At 43.5% G+C, this 18,499-nt stretch overlaps 4 protein-coding genes across 5 annotated transcripts; 3 read left to right on the plus strand and 1 right to left on the minus strand.

The window, feature by feature from the left end:
• Positions 1–1,524: 1,524 nt before the first annotated feature.
• On the plus strand, positions 1,525–6,509 carry LOC143007633 (UDP-glucuronosyltransferase-like). The gene is made up of 5 exons (XM_076159040.1): positions 1,525–2,511; positions 3,611–3,742; positions 3,835–3,922; positions 4,203–4,422; positions 6,006–6,509. The coding sequence occupies exons 1-5, from the start codon at positions 1,651–1,653 to the stop codon at positions 6,286–6,288; spliced, it is 1,584 nt and encodes a 527-aa protein (XP_076015155.1). The 5' UTR covers positions 1,525–1,650; the 3' UTR covers positions 6,289–6,509.
• A 2,282-nt stretch (positions 6,510–8,791) lies between these two features.
• LOC143007635 (granzyme B-like) lies at positions 8,792–10,383 on the plus strand. Its single transcript, XM_076159042.1, has 5 exons — positions 8,792–8,924; positions 9,026–9,170; positions 9,473–9,608; positions 9,686–9,946; positions 10,040–10,383. The coding sequence occupies exons 1-5, from the start codon at positions 8,873–8,875 to the stop codon at positions 10,217–10,219; spliced, it is 774 nt and encodes a 257-aa protein (XP_076015157.1). The 5' UTR covers positions 8,792–8,872; the 3' UTR covers positions 10,220–10,383.
• rabl3 (RAB, member of RAS oncogene family-like 3) lies at positions 9,361–12,943 on the minus strand. The gene is made up of 8 exons (XM_076159043.1): positions 12,835–12,943; positions 12,097–12,188; positions 11,799–11,928; positions 11,591–11,705; positions 11,341–11,491; positions 11,126–11,197; positions 10,961–10,999; positions 9,361–10,866 (listed from the first exon to the last, which is right to left on the minus strand). Exons 1-8 carry the CDS (start codon positions 12,878–12,880, stop codon positions 10,810–10,812), a joined length of 702 nt encoding a protein of 233 aa, XP_076015158.1. The 5' UTR covers positions 12,881–12,943; the 3' UTR covers positions 9,361–10,809.
• Positions 12,944–13,258: 315 nt separating this feature from the next.
• Positions 13,259–17,537, plus strand: gtf2e1 (general transcription factor IIE, polypeptide 1, alpha). Of its 2 annotated transcripts, none has more exons than XM_076159227.1 (6): positions 13,259–13,412; positions 13,621–14,115; positions 14,223–14,380; positions 15,575–15,776; positions 16,082–16,317; positions 16,990–17,537. In XM_076159227.1, exons 2-6 carry the CDS (start codon positions 13,826–13,828, stop codon positions 17,442–17,444), a joined length of 1,341 nt encoding a protein of 446 aa, XP_076015342.1. In that variant the 5' UTR covers positions 13,259–13,412; positions 13,621–13,825; the 3' UTR covers positions 17,445–17,537. The 2 variants fall into 2 exon arrangements, with proteins under 2 accessions (XP_076015342.1, XP_076015343.1); XM_076159228.1 differs by having other exon boundaries at positions 13,661–14,115.
• Positions 17,538–18,499: the final 962 nt, after the last annotated feature.

Below are 18,499 nucleotides of genomic sequence, written 5' to 3' on the forward strand. Positions count from 1 at the left end.
CTGCAATATACAGTATATGAGCTTTAAAATATTCAATCACAGTGTGCAGGACATCACACTAGATTTAACGGTGAATCAGAACAGCTTTGTGTTGATGTTGTGTGCGTGCGAATGTACCGTCACTCTCCTTTTCAAAATAAAAGCATGCATGTTGCTGCTCATAGGCCCCGCCTGCATTCCCCCGCCAGTTGTTTACACAGTGGAGATAATAGATACTTACAAACCCATTTCTGGCCGTGTTCATGTGACTGCTGTGTAACTCCACTCACACCACATCTGCTTCAGATTCTGTTAACATTATTAGTTAATTAAGGGATCAGATTGTGGATCAGAATATTTAGACAATTCTACCATTCCAGTCTGGACATTTATGGACTGTTTGTCTAAAAGAAATGATTTGCGGAGGGATACCAGCTGTGCCAGACCATGCTGAATAAGGATTACAGACTCATTATTTGCCATGTCTATGCTGGGTGAATTAATTCATTATGTTTTACAGCCTAGACTGTGATATTGTATTGCCTAAGGTGAAACATGTTGTAACCAAAGGTAAAATTCCAGGCATAATATGAGTTGTTTGATATCTGCCCCCCAATTGGATGTCACGTGAGGGTGTTAGTTTCTTATTACAACTGGCTTTGCACGCAACCAGTGTATTTACAATGGGTGGTGGAATGTGTGTGCGTGTGTGTGTGTGTATGCTTGCGTGTGTGTGTGTGTATGCTTGCGTGTGAGCGACAGTAATAGTGTGAGAGAAAAAAGTGATAAAGGAAAACACTGGCACGCATGTGTGCGTTTTAGTGGGAGGAGACTGTCCTTGGACAAGTTTGCAGAGATTAGGTAATGCATGCAACATGCATCACTGCCATGACTTGCAGCTTTGACGTACTATCATGATAGTAAACATGAATCCAATAAACTCAATCTAAGGTCATGTGTCAAGGAAAGTTGGACAAGAGGAGCCGGGGTCCTCAATCTGTGGTATGTGTGTCACCGGTGGTATTTGAAGAGCTCCCCTGGTGGTCTGCAGGCTGAATCTGGGAAACAATGGACATCTACGGAAATTCTGTTATTGTGGCAGATTGGGGGTTTTAGCTGCCATGTTTGCATATAGTATAATGAATGAATGTGATGGTGTGGGAACATTATGATCATGCTTTCATGTGTTCAGAACTGCTTAATGTTTGTGTGTGTGTTCCCATGCTAAAGTTTGTTGTTAGTTTCCTAGTTTGTGATCTTAACTTTACATGCACTCCACAGCATGTGAAAGATATATTGCCTCCACATGTGGCTAATACTCCTAATATGCAACATGGCATGTATAGTTTATCCTCTTAATCCATGTATGTGTACATTTTACTCACATTTTTAGAGAGAATTTGTGAGTTTAGACTTTACCAGTCTACTTGCAATACCCTGGGAAGAAGTGCAGTGTTAAGTGTAAGTATGTGAGAATTTGTCATGTGTGCTAAACAAAAAAAAGGATGTGGGAAAAAAAACCCAGGGAGAATGATTAACTAGAGACAACCCCTGCCCACTACTATCCTGCAAAAGACGAAAATAATCACTCCTACTCTCGACGCACACATAAAGCCACCTCTTGGAAGCAACTCCCATCAGATCTCCCTCCAGCCCAGCTCACACAACAGCATGGAAGGAAAGAGAGGCGGGGTGTGGTTTCCTGCTCTGGGGCTACTGGCCGGGCTGTGTTGCCTCAGTCTGGGGCCTGTTCAGGGGGGGAAGGTGCTGGTTATGCCTGTAGATGGCAGCCACTGGCTTAGCATGCAGATCCTGGTGAAGGAGCTAGCCGTCAGAGGCCATGAAGTTGTGGTCCTGGTGCCTGAAACCAGCCTGTTGATCCGTGGCTCCGACGACTACAGGACAGAGGTCTTTCAGTCACCATTCACCAAGGCTGAGCTGGACAACGTATTCAAAGGTCTAAAGGATGGAGTATTCACCAAGCAATCGACTTTTGCCTTCGTGGAGGATGTTAAACGTTTAATTAACTTTACTTCAATGCAGGTGAATTCTTGCATTTCTTTGCTGGACAATGAGGCTCAAATGAGTCGACTGAGAGGAGAGGACTTCGAGATTTTGCTTACAGACCCTTTCCTTCCATGTGGCTCTGTCCTGGCTCATCTCTTTAACATCCCAGCTGTTTATTTTCTGCATGGACTTCCCTGTGGCATGGATCTTAAGGCGAACCACTGCCCATCTCCTAATTCCTATGTTCCTGTGTTTTACAGTGGAAATACAGACGTGATGAACTTCCCACAGAGAGTTAAGAACATGGTCATGTCTGTAGTTGAGTCCTACCTGTGCCGTGTAATGTATGTTCATTTTGATGAACTGAGCTCAAAGTATTTAGGTATGACCTATAAGGATCTTCTTGGAGAAGGCGCTATATGGCTTCTCAGATCTGACTTCACCTTTGAGTGGCCCAAACCTATCCTGCCTAACATGGTCATGATTGGAGGCATCAACTGCGAAAAGAGAGCTCCTCTGCCTGCGGTGAGTGTTTTGAGACTGCACGCTTGTGTAACATCTGGATTCACTTTAGGCAATCAAAGATAATAGCTTTGATTTGAAAGCAGAATCATGTTAAGGCAAACAATCAAAACATCACAGCGTACGTAGAAGCATCACATGGTTGGAAAACCTATTACATGTTTCAATATGGAGCTATGAGAGCTCTCACTTGTTAATACATTATTATTATTCCTCCTGCTTTGGCTCCTTGATGGTTGCTTTTATTCTGAAAACTGCAGCGAGTGAAACCTGAAGCAGGAAAGGCTTCCCCCTGGGACTGTTCAAGAGACAGCCGACAGGATGTCACGTGAGGGTGTTAGTTTCTTATTACAACTGGCTTTGCACGCAACCTTTCCTGTCAGCAGAAACTTTCCAAATTAAGACACTAAAGGTTATGCAATTTCCTTCCCTCTGTTAAATATAAACCAAAATGCCAAAAAAAGGGGAATTCCTGCAATTGTTGGGAAAATATCATGTCCACTTGAAAATGTGGAAGAGTGAGGGAACATAGGGCCTCTGAGTGAGGGAACATAGGGCCTAATTTTGAAAACAATCTTAGAAATGAGGGAACATAGGGCTGTGGGACCATTGGGCTGAGGGAACATAGGGCTGAGGGAACATAGGGCTGAGGAAACATAGGCATGCTCCCGTAGCCAGTAGTTAGCGAGTCAACTCCTTATCACATATTTGCCACTGAGCTTTTTTCTTATCGTCTTTCAATACAAAGTGCTGCCGCACCTTCTTCTTTCAGAGTCCACTGGTCTCAGGTCATGTGTTGTACAGTACAGTATGTAACAGTGCTGTCAATACCTGCTAGGTTACGCAATATTCATTACTTTTATTCTGTCCATTGTTGGTGCAGCTACTTTGTCCACAAATAGAAAACGCTCTCTATAGTGGTATAATCAGTTACTGACAGAGCTTTGAAATTATTTCAATGCAAATATGTTATTCTGTTTGAACTTTGACGTATTTGTGAAGCTCATAGTACATGACTACGTGACATCCATACGCTCAGCAGCAATATGAGGAGCTGCTGTTTGATTTGATTATTTGGTGTCCTCTTCCATGTCCCCTGCAGGACTTAGAGGAGTTTGTGGAGAGCTCAGGAGACGACGGCTTCATTGTCTTTACCATGGGATCCATGGTGTCCGAGATGCCTGAGGACAGGGCCAAACAGTTCTTTGATGCTTTCAAGCAAATTCCACAAAAGGTAACAACAAGTTAAATAGTTGCAATCCACTCTTTCCACATTTCCCCAAACATGCCAAACACCTCGTATTTCTCCTTCTATGTCTGGTCCAGGTTGTGTGGAGATACACTGGAGCTGTACCTGAAGATGCACCTAAGAACGTCAGATTGATGAAGTGGCTGCCTCAGAATGATCTGCTAGGTGTGCTTACTTGATCTAATCTGGAAAATCTCATCATCCACTCCATCTGTGATGGACATAATTACATCAAGTTTGATTGTTTCAAGGCAACATGTTATCTTGAAATAGTATCACTCAATATTTTAAACAATGCAGACAGTGTCCTCAGTGATGAAAAGCACTGTGTGTTTGTGTGTGTGTGTGTGTGTGTGTGTGTGTGTGTTGTTGAGGCATGTGGTTGTCATTTTTAAAAACATTGTGTCTTGAAGTGAACTTGTGTTGCTTGTTCCTTGCTTTCCAGGTCATCCCAAGGCCAAAGTCTTCATGACCCACGGAGGGGCCCACGGTATATACGAGGGCATCTGTAATGCTGTGCCCATGGTGATGTTTCCACTCTTCGGGGACCAAGGAGACAACGTGCATCAAATGGTTGCCCGCGGGGTTGCCGAGAAGCTCATCGTATTTGATGTGACCAGTGAGAAACTGCTTGCTACCCTTAATAAAGTCATACACGACAAAAGGTAAGGCAATTGGGATACTAAGTTGTTCTTTATAATTTGTTGTGTATTCATTTAGTCAAAGGAAAATGGTTCAGGTTAAAAGTTGAGGTCCTTGAGACATATGCTGGGAGCCCAAGGGTCAGAGGTCACAGGGCAGCTGCTCAGCTCATCAGGCCTCTCACTCAGGAGGGGGAGGAGCAGAATAAACGACCCTAAACACAAGTTACAGAGTGACCATGTGAAAGGAGTAACACATTCTCCATTTGAACCAGCCTTACTCTTTACTTTAAAGTAGTCCTTCAGTATTTTAGTAGAATAAAATACATTTTAAATCCCTCCTTTTGACAAATGAGCCAGTTTGAAACAAATCTAATCCAACCTGCAGAGATTACAGGTGCAACATTATTTCAAAATGAAGCCAGTCTGGTGTCTGTTTTTCAGTTTTGGCAAATGCTTTTGGTTAGAGCTTTTTAGAAATGAATTTATAGTCTTAATTTGGAAGTGAGCTATAGGTTGGACGGAGGAACATTGATTGGTTTGATGGGTTTTTATTTTATGGGGTTTTATTTTATGAATCAAAGTGATTATGTCCATGAAAAATGATTCAGAGAATCTTTGATTTTCGGATGCTGTACGTCAATTAAAGGAGAGGGATAAGTAAATCATTCAACTCGTAAAATTTGGGAGAAAACTTCCTCTCCTGGTGATTTATTGGACTGCTGCTGCAAGTTTAAGGATTTCTTGAGGTCTTTCTGGCCAAGTTTGGACTGATCAAACGTTGTCTCTCAGATCCCATCCCAATGTGTTCTGTCACATTTCTGGATTGTGTCATTTCGCCTCATCTAGCTCATCCACTTTCCCAGCTGTTCTTGGCCAGATTGTTTATTTTCCATCAACTCTATTGTGCTTGAGGCTTTCTTGTCTGTTACATGTTTGAATGTGTTTTCCCTGTTAATCCTGACTACCTGTTTGGTGCCTTGCAGCTTGTGGACTGAGTTGAGACTGAAGGGAACTATTAACCGTTTACTATTCATATTGGGCAGTTGGTGTATTTGTCACCAAATTTCTACCAAATTTGAATCTTTCATAAAATCCTTATTGGGTTTAAGAGGCTTTGGTTTTGCCTGTTGCAAGACAGAACCTAAAATAAATACTTCATATCACTCCATATATTGTACTAACCCTGAATCACCCTAACAAAAATGTTTTGAATGGAGGGGACATTGTCATTATTAGAGGCATATAAATCCAGGCATGTCCGAGCTACTTAAATAAATCTGACAAGCCCAAGCCTCCCGATGGATCACTGCTCGTTTCCCCGGTAGTTATGGAGACATTTTTATTTCTGAAAATAACAACCCCCTGCAGGGTCTCTGCTGCAGTGCGTGAGAACATTACACATGCCCACACTCAGGAAATGTTAAACACAGCATCTCAGCACAATACGAACAATACAAACCCATTTCCAAATTTTAAAGGACATGTAGAGTACAAAGATGATGAAGAAATATTTAACCGTTAAGCAAACTATGTCAAAATGAAAGCTTAAACTGAACTCTTTTGTAATTAAGTTATACTTTGACTGTACTCCTCTTCGTCCCCAGTTACAAAGAGAACATGGTGAAGCTGTCCTCAGTGCACCTGGACCGTCCCATTGAGCCGTTGGACCTGGCTGTTTTCTGGACCGAGTTTGTCATGAGACACAAAGGAGCCTCACATCTTCGGGTAGCTGCCCATCACTTGAACTGGTTTCAGCTACACAGCCTGGATGTCATTGGCCTCCTCCTCCTCATCCTTATAACTGTAATGTGGGTCACACTCAAATGCTGCTTGTTCTGCACGCGCAAGTGTTGCACAAAGGTGTCAGCAAAGAGGAAGAAGGAGTAGTGTTGCTGCTGCAGCTTCATGAGGTTAAACTACACATTGTGCCATAGTCCTTTCGCTGTGTGTTCAATGAAAAAGCTATTTTGTTTTACTTCTGCTAGAAAATGGAGTCTGCATTGTTTCCTCCCACTGGTGAAATCCAACATCTACTCTGGGTGTAATGAGAAGTGTTTTGTAGAAAGTTTTGAATCAAATAAATGTTGTGTTTTTTAAATCCTCAGTCACTCAGACTTCTATCATTTCAATATCCGTTCTATCTCCCGACACGTCTGATTGGCTGGTTGTAATAAATTTTTCTTTCTTGGTGAAACAGTCACATTTCTGTCCGAGCTTCCTGAATCTTCCACAGCAAATCTTTAACCACGTCAAGAGCACAGATTGGCCCCAATTGCATCATTCATGCGTGCTTCACTTGTGTAACTAAGCATTTAACTGATAATTCATTGTTGAAAGGTGAAGACGGACAACACTTGATGATACATAGAACCACTGCCTTGGTTTGACCTTGGGCCGTAATTTTTAAGGATCTACCCAAAGGCACTCAAAGGCTGTTATTAGAGAAACAGATGGCCGTTATGGGCTCCCTGTTATGTTCAAGGCGATGTAAGACTTTGAACCATTGTCCTTTCAGTCACAGTTTTTCAATTCCCAGGATGCATTGAACTTATGCATCATCTTTCAACTAATTATCTGACAGTGGAACTTTTATAAAGGAGGGAGTGTTTACAGTATATAAGGATTTTGTGCACTTTTGGCCTGAAAATGAATGAAGTCCAGTGATCGTTCCTTTAGCAACACACAGGACACATTTCCTGTCATGTCATTTCCTCCAGAAAATATTTCATCCACATAGCCTGACGATTTTGACGTGAGTTTTATTCTCTGAATGCTTTTGTGAGACTCAGCATGAACATGTGGACAGGGATGGTGTGTCAACAACAAGGCTTTATTGCGACATCCCTTAAAGCTCAGTCAACGCGGTTCACGGTTCACGTGAACCCCGCGTGTTCACGTTGTTCTGGTACCTCTGCAAATCAGTCACTCAGATTCCACTTTGTGGAGTTACAACAGTGTTACCCCCTCTGGTTAAATGTTTGTGTTTTAAATGTAATCTTGTGTTAATAAGTTGTAATGTAACTTTGTGTTTGAGGCTGCGCAGGCGTACTTTCCTACCACTTATGTTCATCCCAGCTTATGTTACGCAAGTCACACACAACTATAGGTCCATTGTAGCTCAAGAGACTTTGGACCAGAAAATTAGTGAGAGTTAAGTCTTTGTTTAAGACGATTCATTACTTAATACAGAATATGAGCTTAGGTTTTCTATGCATGGCATTTGGAATATTTCCTCAGTGTTGTGACTTCCTGAGCCTGTTCATTAATCAGACACATGATTAGTTGCTTTGATTAACAATCCTGGACCAATATGCATTTTGTGGTCGCAGAAAGAACAGATGATCAGCGGTAGAATGTGGAAATGACTGAGCCTCAAAAAACATCAATGATTTGATTTGTCTTCCCATGACCTGTGTTTGTCTGCCAGTTGCACATTTGTCCATCAATTCTGAGGTTAATTAGTCGATTCCTTGAGTGTCGAGTGTTTGTGGGAAAGTGACAGATTAGAAAACAGCATGATGAATCGTTAAATTGACTTGTGTCACCCACCTGCTTTGCTTTCTACTGCCTAAGTGGGAAATAGCAGGATCCATATCAAAGACAAATATCATGTAAATGCTGTTTATGATCTAAGCATCAAACTGTTTGTCCCAGCAGTCTAAGTTGGCTTTCAAATCTCCGGGTCAAACAGCAATATGAAGCATTAAACCATTATGAAACTCACACTAATAACACCAAAACATTCTCTGGGAGGTGATAATGTTCATACCCTTACACATATAACTGACTTAGCGGTTTTAGCATCTTCTGGGAACTCGGAAAGCCATTCACAGTAGATAAATGTATATCAGAGGTTCAGCGGGTTCAGCGGGTTCATGATTTTGAATCTTATTGTGAGGTTGAATCATATTTTTTAAGACCATTCCCCTACTGACAGTTTAACGTTTCGGATTGGAACCTTTTATGGCTGAATGATCTATTAGGAGAATGAGCTGAGCACGTTTCTAGTTGGGCCCTTACAATGTATATACTCCCATCTAGTGGACAGTAGTAGTAATACAATTTACTGAATGCGTTGCCTCACCACAGAGCCCAAGGAGATGTTTTGAATGTGTAATTCTGTATTGAGTGGTCTAGATGGAAATTTGATGTGTAAAATCAAATGGATGCCTCTTTAATATGCTGTAGCTTCCATTGAGTCATCTTCAGAGTAAATATCTCCACAATGGATTAGTTGGTAGATAATAGCTGGTAATAAGCAGGTACTCTATCTTACTTTGGTCTAGCTCTGTCTTGAAGATCAAACATTATCATCTTACATGAGTGTGTCACACAGTGGGGTCTCTGTAAAAAAAAAAAGGTGTCATTGTTCCATCTCACCCCCTCTGTGCATCATGTTGACACCAGCCCACAGTGTTTCCTGTGCAGGAGCTGAAAGGCTGGCCAGACTGCTCACTCCTGTGCTGCAACCATGATGCTCGCATGCTGCATGGCCGTGTTCCTGCACATGATCTCGTTCACTGGTAAGATCAGAAGAAACTTCAGAATTTTAAGATGTGTACTTTGATTTATGCTTTCCACTACACGATGAAACTATTCCTTCCACATCTCCATCTCATGTAAGGGGCCACTCAGAGCGGCATAGTGGCTGGTAGGCGTGCAAAGCCTCATTCCAGGCCATACATGGTTGCCCTGCAGGACCAAAAAGCCCTCGCGTGTGGGGGGTTTCTGATCAGAGAGGACTTTGTTCTAACTGCAGCACACTGCAGGTGAGTTGATCTAAAACCAGAGTGACATCTGACTCCACCTGATCTTCAGCTATTTCAGCTAAAAATATTCAATATTAATTTATCAGTGGCAATTTACAATAAACAACTGTAAATTCCCTGATCTATAAACTAATTTACACTTAACAAGAATTAAACGATTCTCAAATAAGCGCCAATGATTTCAGCTTGATATCAGACACATTTTTAATAATTAGATTACATTACTTAACAATTGATTTCAAGTTGTTGCAACATCAATATTTTTCAACCCCTTGTTACCTTTTCCTTTTTTTGTTTCTCAGACGAGAGCAAATGACTGTGCTACTTGGAGCTGATAACATAAAGAAGCCCGAGAAAAGTCAGCAAAGCATCCCAGTGGCTAAATACCATCCACACCCAGACTACCACAACCGCTACAATGACATCATGCTGCTGCAGGTAAACTAAGAAGAAATGTGATGTATTAAGAGTTGTTGAAAAGATCTCTTCAAGCATAACTGTCTCTCATTTCACAGTTAAAGACCAACGCCACCTTGAACAAGTACGTGAAGCTCATTGAATTACCAAAGAGAAATAAGGAAATCAAAGCCAACACCAAGTGTGACGTGGCCGGCTGGGGCCAAACTGGACCAAATAAGCCGTCATCAGACGTGTTACTGGAGGGGACAGTGAAGATTCAGTTCAAATTTGAGTGCAAAAATAAATGGCAGAAAGACTTCGACAGCCAAAGAATGTTATGCACACACACAGACAAAAAGAAGGGCGGGATCTGTCAGGTAATTAAACAATAACAGAGTTTTTAATGTTCCACGCTGTATTTTAAGCATTGTTTACCTTCATTTCATGTCTTTATGTACTTTGCTCTTCAGGGCGACTCTGGTGGGCCACTTATCTGCAAGAACAAAGCTCAGGGTATAGTATCTTTTACTAAAGAAAAAGGCTGCGATGACCCCAAGATGCCCCATGTGTTCACTAAAGTCGCCTACTTTCTGAAGTGGATTGAGTCGGTGCTGCAGAGATCAGGGGATGCTGCACCAAACCACTTTTAAATGACGTCACCGTGAGATAAAACGCTCACATATACTCAACCAAATTGTCTTCATTTTCTGAAACGAGTGTAGAAAGCATTTTTCATTTGCAATTACAAAATGCTTGAATAAAAATGTGGAATAAAGACTTCACACTGTCCTTCTTCCTGCCTTTGTGCTTCAATCCCTTTTGCAAAAAAAACTCGTATTTTTTATTAAATGTAGCCTTGATAATGTGCATTGGTTTAATCAATATGGAATACTTTGTGAATTCAAGAGTATTTTAGTTATTAGTCCCAAAAACAAAGAGAAATCATAGTGACAAAAAACAGATTAACCCAATCAATAAAACACATTCATCAACATGTTGGAATATAAGGGGAGAGTACAGCAGAACTCCTTTTCCTTCTACTCCTCTTCCTCCTCCCCCGTCCCTGATCTTCGTTATCATTATGAAAACACACATTGTGAACGATGTGCGTAAGCAGTGAAGAACAGTTTCATCGGATGGAGAGGAGGTAATGAAAGTCTTGTCAGAAGGTGTGATGGTTAAGTTGTGGTGCGAACGCCTCCAGGCTGGGTGATGGAACCACAGACCACGGCTGCTGTGCTCAGTCATAGTGCAAACTCTTGAAGTTGAACCGTTTCCTGTCTGTGAAACCCGTCATCTGCAGAGAGAGAGAGAGAACAAGTAGGACGGTTGACCTCACACAGCCCCCATCAAACCCAAAGGAAGTGTCCTTTTGAGACATGTTCTCTTACCTGACTTGGATCTCTTGTGAAGTATCTCTTCTCGATTACCTGTGAAATGTTGATCAGATATTTGAAATACTGGTGCGTTTTATAATCACTTCACTTGGAACTGAAAGCACAGATTGCACGATGATAAATCAAGCCCGAGTGTTGCATGTGAGTCGGGCTTCTCACCTTGTCGAAGAACCTGCTGAGCTTCACCGCGTTGGAAGTCCCGGCGGCAAGGTAACGCGGGTTAGTGCAATCCTGAGAAACAAAACAGTGTGTCAGCCAAGAAAACCACGTGGCAACTAAGTGAGAAAGATGACACCTGAGCCTGTTTTTGTTCCTTCCTGTGTGAAAGCTGCCAAAGATGAATTCACATCTGCGTAGGGGAACAGGTGACCTACTAGGTTGATCTCCTCGGCGTTGAAGTCTTCAGACAGGAAGGCCGTCCGGGTGAGAACGTCGTTGCGTTTGTTCTCAGGGATTTGGTCGAACTTGGTGCCAATTAGCAGCAAAGGAACTGGGTTGTCAGCAAACTGCTCTCGGTCATAGTCACTGCATGAGGAAGGAATGGGACGCACGTGTGATTGGTCGATCGTTTCCACACAATATCAACCATCAATCAATCATTTCTGCTACCGCTGCATTATTTACCCATTTGAGACGATAACTCCGGTTGGAGAGGAATCTTTGTTCAAAGCCTCCAGTGACCAGCGGTAGAGATTCTGGGAGGATTTCTTGTTTGTTAGATCTTGTACTAATATAATACCTAAAAAAAATGAAAAAGAACAAAAGAAGAGTCAGATTGACAGACACGGACACTACAGGAAATTTATACCAACAAAAGAAAACTGTCTCTTACCGTTAACAGAATTATAGAAGACAGCTCTGGTGCTTTTAACGCTGCTCGCATTGCCAACAGATCCACCAACATCCCAGAGTTCAATGTAGAAGGTTTTCTCCTCAGGTGTTCCCTCCTTATAGTCATGCACCTGCAAGCCAATCAATAACAAAATTCATTCATTCATAGATTAGTTTGACCTGCTGCACACATACAGTAGTGAGGCCTATAATAGAGTCGGAGGGCATCTGACTCAGCTTTTGTGGGACTTACAACAACATTACTATTGCTTTCTAACACATCAGGCAAACATTCTTACCCGCACATCCACAGAGCAGCCGACAGTCCATGATGGGTTTCCTAGGACCTGATACTGACACAGCATATGGACCAAAGATGATTTACCAACACCTGAAAGACAGACCAGAGATAGAGGTGGGTGACTGACCACTTTGATGGGATAAATCCCTGTTTATCACAGAATAATATCGTTTTGTCTTGACTTAATACCATAATGTTACTGTGCTGTTTGGATGAATGTGACCCTCAGTCTGTTCCACTATGTCATGACAGCCAAGCCTCCGTTTGAAAAACATGTAACTGTATTATAAATTCAGCTTTCTTCGACCTAGACATGGTGAAACACATGACTGGAGATCTTTAACAAACTGACAGACGCCACTGTTGAATTCGGCAAGCATCCGACTCATCTTACAGCACATTTCGCAACAAAACTTCAGCTTTTGTTGTTGTTAGGCTGTATATTCCTCCACGCAGATAAACCACGTTATGTCGACAATTATCCCATTTGTTTTAATATTGTTCGTTATTATGTTTTGGAAGACAATAGTGTCGTTTAAGAGGACACGCCGCTGTTACACAGCTGCAGGTACGTACTGTATGTTTACATTCAGATACGTACGGAAAGGAAGATGACACAGGGCTTTAACAAGTTTCTGAGCGGTTTGACACCCGCAGCTCATTGACCAGCTCGGCATTGCAAACATGAGACATATTCATGTACAAAATATGAACTGACAAACTGTACATAACTTACCAGAATCTCCTAAAACCAACACTTTTACCCTGTCAAGAGAAGCCATTTTGGTGACGAGGGACACTCGAAGGACCGATAACGAAGGTCACGTGACCAACGGAGTTTGCCGAGCGAGTAAGCAATGTCGTCATAGTGGATTATTAATTCAGCCAATCATTGGTCGTGTTCAATCCATTGTCAATGAATATTCATGATTTAGGCGCGCGCCAAAATCGCATCTCTGCTTCGCCTGCCCCTCGACTGTCTTCGGCAAACATTCGTGTCCCGGAAGCAAAGTGAAAAGCCCCGCCTTAGAAACGCAATGCTTTCATTTAATTGGTTAGCCTAGGCCCAAAACGGACAGTATCATTCGCTGAAAATACTATCAATCATAATCCCTCCGCTTCTATTGGCCGATTAGAACAGACGAATGCGTTTGCTAAGGCCGCTTATCGTTTTTATTTCCGGGTTGCCTTTCCCAAACAAACGAAACGTGCATGCTAGCAGCTCAGAGATAAAGAACTATAAATATGTTCTATGTGCTTTAACTTTCTTATTTTGGAATCCGAGTGTAATAGGGGACTTGAGGCAACATTCGGGTAAGTAGAGTGCGCTAACGTAACGCTGTGTAACGCAAACTAGAACCCCGGCAACGTTAGCAAATAACTGCATAGTTAGCCAACCTACTACTTCAGTACAGATACACTCAGCTTTAATGTTTGCTTTGTTATTAATTCGTTTGCCAACATATTTTAAAGAGCTTTGCTGACGAGTCACTCTGAAGCTAATTGTGTTTTTTCTTCACAGATTCGATGACTTCCCCTCATCTGCTTTGTTTTTGATTTAGTTTTCCTTCAGCATATCTATGCAGCTGGATTCCTCAATTCCCCCCCTGTGAACTTGCATCACTGGCCCCAAGAAGCGCTGTGCTCCCATCCCCAAATCTGCACACCTAGGGTCCACACCTGAGCCTCTCTGCAGGTACCCAAGTCTACCTTCTCCCCTGCAGAAGATGACAGAACCAGAGCTGCTGACCGAGGTCCCGCCAGCACTGAAGCGGCTGGCCAAGCAGGTGGTCCGGGGTTTCTACGGGGTGGAACACGCTTTGGCCCTGGACGTGCTCATCCGTAACCCCTGTGTGCGTGAGGAGGACATGCTGGAGCTGCTGAAGTTTGACCGGAAACAGCTGCGCTCAGTACTCAACACTCTGAAGGCTGACAAGTTTGTCAAGTGCCGCATGAAAGTGGAGACTGCTCCTGACGGCAAGACGACTCGACACAACTATTACTTTATCAACTACAGGTTTGTGTGGATTGGAAACATAGAGTCTATCTGAACAAAGACATTTTAACCTCCTATGTTATTATTATATGGCAGAATGCAAATATGTGTCAATCTGATTTTAATAGGTTACTGGTGAATGTTGTAAAGTATAAATTGGACCATATGCGGCGGCGTATTGAGACAGACGAGCGAGATTCCACCAACCGCGCCTCCTTCCGGTGCCCCTGCTGCTTCTCCACCTTCACCGACCTGGAGGCCAACCAGCTGTTTGACCCCATGACAGGTAAATATTAACAACTGCTTCTGTGGGGTAGTAGGTAATAAGTAGGGAGGCAGGTCAAGTGTTTGGTTGAAGGTGCAGGGGGAAAGATTCCACTAGATGGCAGTCGGTGCTCAGTTTAGCATCAGCAGGACTCAGCTCTCATTCAGTACAGACAGTTTGCTTTGTTGCACTTAATGCCCACATATCAAACTGCACTGAGCTTCAAGATATGTGTTTATAGCAGCGTAAATATTGATACAACAAATCTACAATACTGGACTCAAACAAACAGAAGTACTCTTGTATTCCTCATCCGTGATAGAGCCAGTTTACATAGAGGGGCTGCATTGGAAGCTCTTATTGACGGACAAACTTCCCTCTCTTATCACTTCCTGGATGGATTTTTATTCTCCCTGATCCTGTGTAGAATCTGTCAGCATCTTCCTCTGCTATTCATCCCTTTCTTGCCACTCCCCCTGTTCACTTCTCTTGTTTCTACACATCTTGGCGAGTATCAAATCTTGCTGTGTATGCAGTAACCCTGTACTCTGACAGGGGCTGACAAAGAACGGTCAAGCGGCTGGTTCATTAAGCAACACACTCTTTGCAATCAAGAGGACTTGACGATGAACATTTCTGTGGTGGGGAAACCCTGCAGATCTGGATTTTTTTTCTCCTCTTTGTCAGCCATCTGCTTTTGTTCTCCTTCCATCCTGACTAAAAGGTTGCCGACCTTGTGTGGTTGGAGAGAGAAACGCTTTGCTTCAAGTGCACCGTGGCAGTCACACGTTTGAATGCGTTTCCCTTTGCATTCGTTCATTATTGAGATTACGCATGTGAGGGTTCCAGCTGCTTTGTTTTTTTTAGTTTTCAGGAAATGAGGCCCCCTCATTTCCAGTCCATCCTTTTTAATAGAAGCACAAGCAGGTGAAAATGAGCAAAAGCTTCTGAGATTGATCATAAATTATTCCTCCAGTCAGGCTGTTGGATGAACACACATCAGGCGAACAGCAGCACATATCGACTACTGATTTCCATAAGTGGCTTTTAATGGCCCCGGTTGACAAAGGCGCTAATATGAATCAATGGCAACTGGTTGAAAATATGCACAAAGGACGACAGTGTGGCGGTGCGGCAGGATAAAAGTCACACAAGAATCAAACTGTACACTTTTTAAGTAAGACCATCCGAACACATCTTCCTTCCACCTTCCAGGGACGTTTCGTTGCACCTTCTGCCAGAACGAGGTGGAAGAGGATGAGTCTGCAGTCCCGAAGAAGGACGCCAGGACGCTGGTGGCACGATTCAACGAGCAGATAGAGCCCATATATGTGCTGCTGCGCGAAACGGAAGACGTTAACTTGGCGCCACACCTGCTGGAGCCTGAGCCCATGGAGATCCCCGCCCTCAGACTGAGGTCAGTTTCTGTCAAGTCACTCCGACACACACACACACACACACACACACACACACACACACACACACACACACACACACACACACACACACACACCCCGTCAGCATGTTATCACTGCAGCATTAAAACTGCTGCTGTCCATGCTGAAGAAGCCTGAGTAACGTTTATAAGATAAACAATATAAGATCCTGTTTTTATACGTGAGTGTTGGTGCCACAATAGAACACACATGCAGTAGTATAACACCTCCCTCCTCATCATCACTGTCTGATTAACCTCAACTTTGGATCTGTATCTTTGATCAGCCGCGAGCGCGCCGCGGCGTTGGGAGGCATGGCAGGCGGCCCGCACCGCGAGGCCTGGGCCTCCAAAGGCTCGTCCTACGCCGACCTGTACACCCAGAACGTGGTCATCAGCATGGAGGAGCAAGAAGACCAGCGGAGGCAAGCCAACGAGGGCAAAGCACCCAAGGAGAGGCCCGTGTGGCTGACCCAGAGCACCGTGCAGGGAGCTTACAGCGAACCTGACGTCATCAAGAACAGTGAGTGAAGTCGTCTAAAGAATAAAATCATATGGACATAGTTGACCTTATTTTAAAACCTGCAACAAATCAGGATAATTGAGTAATAATACTTTGAGGGTTCCATAACATGAGTCCAGACTCCACAGAGTCTACAGAACCACCAAAACTGAATTTCCCTCATATACAGAGAAGCGATTGCAGCGGTTTCATGTCCTTACATTTTAATCTTGTGCTCTTTGTAGTGAAAACAGTCTCAGTATAAGTCAGCCCAGGTTAACGTTTACCGTCAGACACATCCTTCCCCCGGCTCATATTGTTTCCCCATTAAGATCATGCAGATATCTGGCCAGACTGTCATTGAACCATAATTGCCAAATTGAAATAATCAGGCTGGATTAGTGCCTGGCTGAGCAAGGAATTCTCATTAATATAATTCATTCTTGGGGAAATTGCATGAGTTATGCCTTGCAGTGGTCCTGTCGTGGCGGTGCATCTTTGTGCCATCATCTGTCACCATAACGGTGCCCTTTAGAGCCTGCAAATGTATCATAGAGATACTATAGAGATGCTATGTTTGCCTCTAAAGCCCTGTGAATGATTGTACCATATAGGATGTGCTGTGAGAGAAATTGCAAAAAGAAAATGCTGTTTCAGAGCTGAGCTTTTCCAATCATCCCCTCGTTTCCACAGGTGGAGATATTTCACCCAGAGACCAAGACGGTGCAGCTGGAGTTGGTCAGACAGACGAACACGGTGAAGTGATGCGAGCCCTGCTCATCCATGAGAAGCGAGGTGCAGCAGGTGCAGGTGGGGCTGTCGGAGCAGCAAGTGCTGCAGCCGCCAAGGGCCTCGCCTCTGCTGCAGCTAACGCCAGTGACTCAGACAGCGACACCAGCGAATCGGACGACGACTCCCCCGCAGCTCCGGCGCCTATTGCGGCTGCCCATCACAGGGGCGATGAAGACGACGACGACGAGGATGAGTTTGAGGAAGTCGGGGCTGAGCCGACGGTGATGGTGGGAGGCCGGCCGTTCTCATACAGAGAAGTGAGCCAAAAGCCCGAGCTGGTGGAGCAGATGAGTGCGCAGGAGAAGGAGGCCTACATTGAAATGGGCCGAACCCTCTTTCAGGACATGTACTTCTGAATACACACATGCAGTGTTTACACCCACCTGTACACGTGCTGAAAGGATTTTGATGATGATGTCCTTAAGTTCTCAAATAAATATCATCAATCATGTCGTTTCATAATATGTATTTGATTGATGACATCTGACTTGTATCCTTTCCCATCTTATTTAGGTTTGAACATAAAAGCTCTCAGGAAGCACAGGCTACCGCTACACCAGATCATGTGTTTTTAGAAAAAATCCAGTGGGGGTATTTGAGTGAATTGGAAATGTCACAGTGTTGCAGAGGGGCTTGGTGAGGTTTGACACCTCTGGGGGAGTCCTACAAGCCCATACATTGCTTTTAAGTTAGAGGATGGACACCTGTAGGGCGAAGACTCAAAGGTCAGGATGAAAACAGGCCCTGGCCTCATTAAAACAGCACCTACCCTCTAGACAACTCAATTAAAAACCCAACCTCACACTGTGCCATTGATTTGCAATGGGAGGCCTGAGTGTGTGGAGGGAGGCGGGGCCACAGGGAGAGAGAGCAGCAGGAATCCACCGAGCTGTAAAATACAACAGGACCGTAAAGATCAGGCCTAGTAATGTGAGGTCAAAGATCCCTGTCCTTCAAACGAGAACACGCCAGTTAGATGACATTACTGATGGCTATGTTTAATTGGCACGATTTAATTTTCTCCTTTTGGGCATTCATTGAAACACAAATGGGTATAAAAGAAAGGCTGCAAAAGAAAGAATAATTAAGGGTTATTCAAAGTTGGCAAGTGGATGTGCAATTCCATTGGTGCAGGATTTAGAGGTGTGTGTGTGTGTGTATATATCCCTGAATGCTTAAGCCATGGAAGGGGGTGGAGACTCTCCAAGGCAGGCGGTAATGACTGATGCTTCACGAGGTTTGCCTGCGAAGATTACACGGGGATTGATTGATCGGAGGTGCTTCTGTCACTCTTCTTCTAATGAAACCAGGAGATTAACGACTTAATGGTCGACCCTGTCTGTCTCTCAGTCAGTCAGTGGCTTTCATCCTCTAACCTTCTCTTAAGTCTTAACTTACTGAGGCGAGGGGG

The sequence above is a fragment of the Genypterus blacodes genome, unplaced genomic scaffold, assembly GCF_046128005.1.
Source record: "Genypterus blacodes isolate CSIRO-AG114 ecotype Tasmania unplaced genomic scaffold, CSIRO-AGI_Gbla_v1 ptg000093l_1, whole genome shotgun sequence".
In the NCBI taxonomy this organism is placed as follows: domain Eukaryota; kingdom Metazoa; phylum Chordata; class Actinopteri; order Ophidiiformes; family Ophidiidae; genus Genypterus; species Genypterus blacodes.

Coding starts and splice junctions, on each gene's coding strand:
- LOC143007633 (XM_076159040.1), top strand. CDS start 1,651: ATGGAAGGAAAGAGAGGCGGGGTGTGGTTTCCTGCTCTGGGGCTACTG. Junction 2,512..3,610: donor AGAGAGCTCCTCTGCCTGCG/GTGAGTGTTTTG, acceptor TGTCCCCTGCAG/GACTTAGAGGAGTTTGTGGA. Junction 3,923..4,202: donor GCCTCAGAATGATCTGCTAG/GTGTGCTTACTT, acceptor CTTGCTTTCCAG/GTCATCCCAAGGCCAAAGTC.
- LOC143007635 (XM_076159042.1), top strand. CDS start 8,873: ATGATGCTCGCATGCTGCATGGCCGTGTTCCTGCACATGATCTCGTTC. Junction 9,171..9,472: donor CTAACTGCAGCACACTGCAG/GTGAGTTGATCT, acceptor TTTGTTTCTCAG/ACGAGAGCAAATGACTGTGC. Junction 9,609..9,685: donor ATGACATCATGCTGCTGCAG/GTAAACTAAGAA, acceptor CTCATTTCACAG/TTAAAGACCAACGCCACCTT.
- rabl3 (XM_076159043.1), bottom strand. CDS start 12,880: ATGGCTTCTCTTGACAGGGTAAAAGTGTTGGTTTTAGGAGATTCTG. Junction 12,189..12,834: donor GTTGGTTTTAGGAGATTCTG/GTAAGTTATGTA, acceptor TCTGTCTTTCAG/GTGTTGGTAAATCATCTTTG. Junction 10,867..10,960: donor TCACAAGAGATCCAAGTCAG/GTAAGAGAACAT, acceptor CTCTCTCTGCAG/ATGACGGGTTTCACAGACAG.
- gtf2e1 (XM_076159227.1), top strand. CDS start 13,826: ATGACAGAACCAGAGCTGCTGACCGAGGTCCCGCCAGCACTGAAGCGG. Junction 15,777..16,081: donor ATCCCCGCCCTCAGACTGAG/GTCAGTTTCTGT, acceptor ATCTTTGATCAG/CCGCGAGCGCGCCGCGGCGT. Junction 16,318..16,989: donor ACCTGACGTCATCAAGAACA/GTGAGTGAAGTC, acceptor TCGTTTCCACAG/GTGGAGATATTTCACCCAGA.